The 5,565-nt window shown below is 45.4% G+C and overlaps 1 protein-coding gene across 1 annotated transcript; it reads left to right on the top strand.

The window, feature by feature from the left end:
- The first annotated feature begins 228 nt into the window (after positions 1-228).
- LOC124657404 (inosine-5'-monophosphate dehydrogenase-like) lies at positions 229-2,597 on the top strand. Its single transcript, XM_047195962.1, has 5 exons — positions 229-513; positions 627-809; positions 1,396-1,465; positions 1,587-1,658; positions 2,240-2,597. The coding sequence occupies exons 1-5, from the start codon at positions 229-231 to the stop codon at positions 2,293-2,295; spliced, it is 666 nt and encodes a 221-aa protein (XP_047051918.1). The 3' UTR covers positions 2,296-2,597.
- The last annotated feature ends 2,968 nt before the right edge of the window (positions 2,598-5,565 follow it).

Below are 5,565 nucleotides of genomic sequence, written 5' to 3'. Positions count from 1 at the left end.
CACGTGAAGGTGACACTCGGCACACTACCATCGTCCATCCGCCTGCGGGCGGGCCCCACACACCACATCCTTCCAGAAACATCCACACCACTCTGCGCTCCATATTGTCTCTCCACTGCCCTCACTCTGCGCCACCCACCGTCCCACTCGTGCAACACGCCGCGCCGCGCCGCCCGGGATCCCATCGCCAAATCTCCGTCTCCATCCCTCCCGAACCCATCGCCGTCCATGGCGTCCTCGCCCTCCGCCGCCGTCCACTGCGCGAGAAGTACCCTGTCGCCGCCCTCCTCCCACCCGCGCCGCGCGCCGGCACCCGCTTCACTCGTCGTGGCGCCGCGGCGGCGGCAGCGGAGGGGCGCGGCGGTGGTGGCGGCGGCGCTGGGGGACATGCGCCCGGCGATCGACGAGAACCCGGAGGGCGTGCTGTCGGGCGAGTGGCCCGACAACTTCTCCCTCGTCAGCTACGAGGACCTCCGCAAGTACCTCGAGTCACAGATCGTCTCCACCGACAAGGTTGGGTTGCCTTCCCTTCCCTTTCTTGCTCACCTCTTTCCTCCTCGCTCGCCTTCCCGGTCCGGCTCTTGGGGTTCCTCGAATCTGATGGCTGAATTCGGCTGCCTTGGCAGATGAGCCCCACGGCGAAGCTCAGCGAGGTGATGTCGCGCCCGGTGGAGGTGGCCATGGCGGACCAGAAGCTGGCCGAGATCGACGCACTCTTCGCCACCCAGTCCGGATTGCCCGTGCTCGACGGCGAGGGGAGGTGCATCGGGGTCGTCTCCAAAAAAGACAAGGCCAAGGCCTCCAATGGGGTCAGTGTCCATCAGTTTTTTTTATTTTTTTATTTTGCATGTCCCCCATTACTTCAATTGCAACTATCCGAGTAATCGAATGCGGATGATACAAGTATATGTACTACTCCTATATGCGTTTGATAATGGTAGATCTGCTGGATTGAGCCTGCTTTGTTTCATCTGTTGAAATGCAGGATTCAGTTGTATGATTCAGAGTATCACTAGTCGTTTTTTTTTCTGTTTATGTTGCATGCTGAAGAATGAAGTGTAGCAGTATTAAGGCGACTAGGAACATGTTGAAGTCACTTGAGTTGGTTCCGCAATATTCCAGGGTTAAATTAAATTGTCTGAACCTCTAAGAACAGCCTTGAATGCATATTAGAACAAAGTGTACAATGAATTTCACTTCGAGATGACTGAATATTGCGGCGACTCATGGGGCAAGCAGAGAACAGTTTTTCTAATCAATCAGTTCGGGTTTGGAGTATGTTAATTTCATATTTGTATGATCAGGATATGTGCACAGAAGACCAATACGCTGTGCAGTTTCCCATACCCGGTCTCTGACGATGTTGATCTTTTCTTGCTTGCTCTTATGATGCAGTTGGACTCAACCGTTGCAGAAGTCATGTCATCTCCTGCGATAACTCTGACGCTTGACAAGACTGTCTTGGGTAACTTTCTCTTGCCTCTGCCCTGCAGCCTGCATTCCTAAACCACGGTTATACAGAAACACAAAGTTTTCTCCCGGTAAGATGTGCTAATGTCCTTCGTTGCAACTTGTTACGTGAGCAGAAGCTGCGGCACTAATGCTGAAGCATAAAGTTCACAGGATACCAGTTGTGAATGAACAGCTGCAAGTGATTGGTAAGAATTTTGATGCCCCTCCTTTCATATACCTCATCTCTGAAAAATATGTAGCTGTGGCCGTTTACTTGTATCTTTCGATTTGGGTTGTCATGATTGATACCGGCTGCAGTGTAGTTTCTATGAAATCTAGGTTCACGTTTTTGTCCTATCATGCTCTGTAAAAGTACTGTTTAGAACCTCTGATTGAAGCCGCTTGGATCGGTAGTTGCACTAAAAATACTGGCTCCGTGCAAGTTGGATGGGAACCCACCGGTCTCCTGTGGTATTTGTATGAACAATGCATTTCACATTTTAATTTTGTTTCTGCTTTATCGAGCATCATGTTTCCTGAACATTGTAGTACTAGCGGTAGAAACTTCGTGGCCTCCTGCGGGTTTCAGCTGAATAATGCCCAAGTTTGCCACACTGTCCTTAACAAAGTTTCACCCGAAACTGGCTGATTTCAACCATTTATCAACAGAACACTTACAAATGCATAAAATTCGAATGAGTCTTCAACTGCAGCTGTGTAAACATTATTTTCCTTGTGATAATAGGAGCTCTCTTCTAACCAAACACGTTTTATTTCCAACATTCAGGGATTGTCACGCGCACAGACGTGTTCCAGGCTTTGGAGGAGGCCAATAAGGTGTAAGATCCTCCCTGTTCTCCGCAGGCCATCCATCCTCCTCCCTGTACATTTCAACGACGCGGCGTAGCTCACCTGGGTGCCACTCATGTACATGAATAATCCTAGCAGTGTAATATGGACATATATGCTGAGGCCTTCCTGTATATATGGCGGGCAAGGGCTCGGTATTCGTGGTATACCATGTTTCTGTCTGTATGAGCTTTATGCTGTGTTGTGGATCCCTGACATCTTGAGTAGTCGTTTAACATGGCTGTCCTGTCCTTGCTCTGTTTTGTCATGAACTTGTGAGATATTTGTTCCCTTAACTGCATTGTCGGTCGCTTTTGCTACGAGCTGAAGATATGGCTGATCGATGCTCTGTGCAGTCATCTTTGGAGTACTTGGTTTACAATCACCAAAATTATGTCCTCTGTTCTGGAACCATTTTTCTACAACTGTAAGTTAAAACAAAATCTCTGATGATGGTTGAAGCTATGGGCTATTCGAACCTGGTTATAAATTCAGATTGTGTTGAAATTATTGATGTGATGAAGAGTGGAGGCCACACACAGGGACCTGCTGCTGCTATCTATGAAGATTGCTTGTTTCTTTGTAGAGAGTTTAATGATGTGATTTTAGAACATTGTCATAGGGAGTCAAATTTTGCAGCGCATGTTCTAGCTAGAGAGGCGGTGAATAATCTCCAAATATAGAAGGATGATCCACCTGAGTTTATTTCCTAAATTAACATATTCCGCCGTGGTGGCTTTTCCTCAAAAAAAAAAAAAGAAGTTAGAACAAATCTTGGGATGGTAAAACAAATCTTTCCTAAAAATTATGAAGGATTTATGATTGCCAAAGTGGATCGGTCTAGCAATGTAGTTGCTCATGCTTTGGCCTAACTAGGTAATTCAGGAATTAGTGGTAGCTCTTTGGGATCACCACCGAGCTGCATCTCATCTTTGGTTGATCGCGATTGTATGAACATTGTGTAATCCTCGGAGCAGAAAGTTTCTGACGCACTCTTTTTCTTACCAGGGTACCTAAGGGGACTGGAAGGTTTTTAATGAGGCGGCTTGCTGCTCATATTAATTTAAGTGTTCCTACTTCAAAAAAAAATATTTCCTAAAAAAAGAAGTTAAAACAAACCGCCGTGGTGACTCTGCACGATTAGACACAATGCCCGTTATCAGTTTCTTTGTTAGTTTTAGCAGAAAAATAATGTTCAGAAGTTTTGTTTTGAAACCAATAATGTTTTGAAGTTAGTTCAGCGGCTTAACGAATGAGTTTTTTTTTACAGCTAAAAATGACATATCTCTACTACTTAAAAAATGGGAAGCTGTTCCGTCGTCAGGCAGTCCGTCGCCCGTTTCGTCCAACGTCCCGCGTCGCTCGTCCAGTCATGTATCGCACGTTTTGCATTTTAGCCCTTCCTAAATTCAGATATCTACTTTCGGTTACTTATCATCCGACTCTGATGTCCAACCCCAAGCCTAACCACCTCACACGCCGCGAGCGCCGCCTCTGTCGCCCTCCGACTTCCTCTCCCGGTTCCCCTCCTCACCTGGTGCACGAGACGGACGGCATCACGGAGGCCTCGCCTGCCTCTTCCGCCTCTGCGGTCGTCTCTCGCTTTCCGAACGACGTCGCCCTCCTCCTCTGCAGCCTCCAGCCTGACCGACGCGCGCCGATCTAGCCCCCCAGTTGGTCCAAAATCGCGGATCTCCTTTGCTTGCCTTGTTGGCCACCGCAATCCAGGGTTGGTGATCTCGGAATTTTTTCGTTTTCAGGCCCTACCCTTGGTAATTCGATGCCTCTATCCTATCCCCAACCTTGTTGGCGTGGAACCGTGTGGACCATAGCAAATGGATCAGGTTGGCAATTCAACGCCTCCATCCTATCCCCAACCTTCTAATCCTGCATCGACTTCTCGGGATTAAACTTCTTTTTACCTGTCTCTTGCTCGTTCCAATACTAGAACACTGTAATGTCGTGACACTGGTTATCTGGGTGTTGGCTTCAGTTAGTCCTAGATTTGTGCTGAAATTGGAGAAATACATGGCAAACACAAGTTTAGCAATGGTCGTGTATGGCTTGTGAATGCTAGCTTATACTGCTTCTGTTTTACTGCCATGGGCTCAGGCACATGCCATCAGTGGAGGTAATGCGTCTGTACTCTGTAGTAGTGTTGTATTGACACACATTGTTCTTTCAGTCTCTGCATCTGCAGTAGTTATAGGTTGTTCAGTATTGTTGTATTGCCACATATTGTGTCAGGAGGAAGAACATGGGTAGTACTCGAGGGTCTGAGTTCAACCCTCAGCCAGTTGTAGATACTGGAATGCATGTAAGTCAAGATTTTTTTTACCAAAGTATATTGTTTCTCTGTTCACTTTATATATCTTAATTTATTGGTTTATCAATTGTTTATCTGTATTTCGTTTTACAAGAAACCAAAGGAAGAAGCAAACATTGTACCATCTTTGACACAAGGAAAATTATCAATTCCAGAACCAATACCCATTTCTGAAAACAAAAGTTTCAGTGGAGACACAAGAAAAAGTTGTTATTCTGGAAGGTCCCAGTACTATCAGTGCTCACAAAGATGCAAATAACTGATCAACTAAGTTTCTGATAGTAGTATAGTGAATTTCATTTCAATTTTGCAGTATGTTATCTATTGATCTGATTGCAGCTAGGAAGTCTCAGAAAGTAAATAATAGAGCCAAACACAGCTTATATAAATAACTACTAAGGCTTCTTATGGCTTCATTGTCAACTGTATGGCATTTGAGAAGTTCCGTCTCAAGGAAAATGAATCTCTATTGTGGGTAGTGCTCTATTGAGCAACTCTGAATTATTTTTGACATGGTGAGTGTTCACTTTGTTCCTCTATGATATTTTCAGAAATACTAGGAACGAACAAGTTAGTATGTTCAGTCATTGGAAGCTTTACCGAGCCATTTCATGCCATTCGTTGTTGAGAGTATTCATATGATGGATTTTAATGTATTATATATGCCATTTCGCAAATACTATGTACAGAGAATGAGAACCAATGCGGCACGGTGTACGTTGGTTACAACTTTCATTTGCCTCCTTTGCTAGCGTTATGGGGATTGACTAGGCCTCCTTTTCTAGCATTACATGCTTTTCATCAGCCTTTGCTTTTTCATAATAGACTTCAGGAGAAAAGAGTAGGAATGACCATATTCTACTTTCATACTATCACAAAAATTCTAAGTTGCTGTCAGCCTGAACAGATTTTATGAAGATGGGACATTGTGCATGATT

Source organism: Lolium rigidum, chromosome 1 (genome assembly GCF_022539505.1).
Source record: "Lolium rigidum isolate FL_2022 chromosome 1, APGP_CSIRO_Lrig_0.1, whole genome shotgun sequence".
Lineage (NCBI taxonomy): Eukaryota > Viridiplantae > Streptophyta > Magnoliopsida > Poales > Poaceae > Lolium > Lolium rigidum.
The sequence above is the reverse complement of the archived record's forward strand: the minus strand, read 5'-3'. Positions and strand labels throughout refer to the sequence as shown.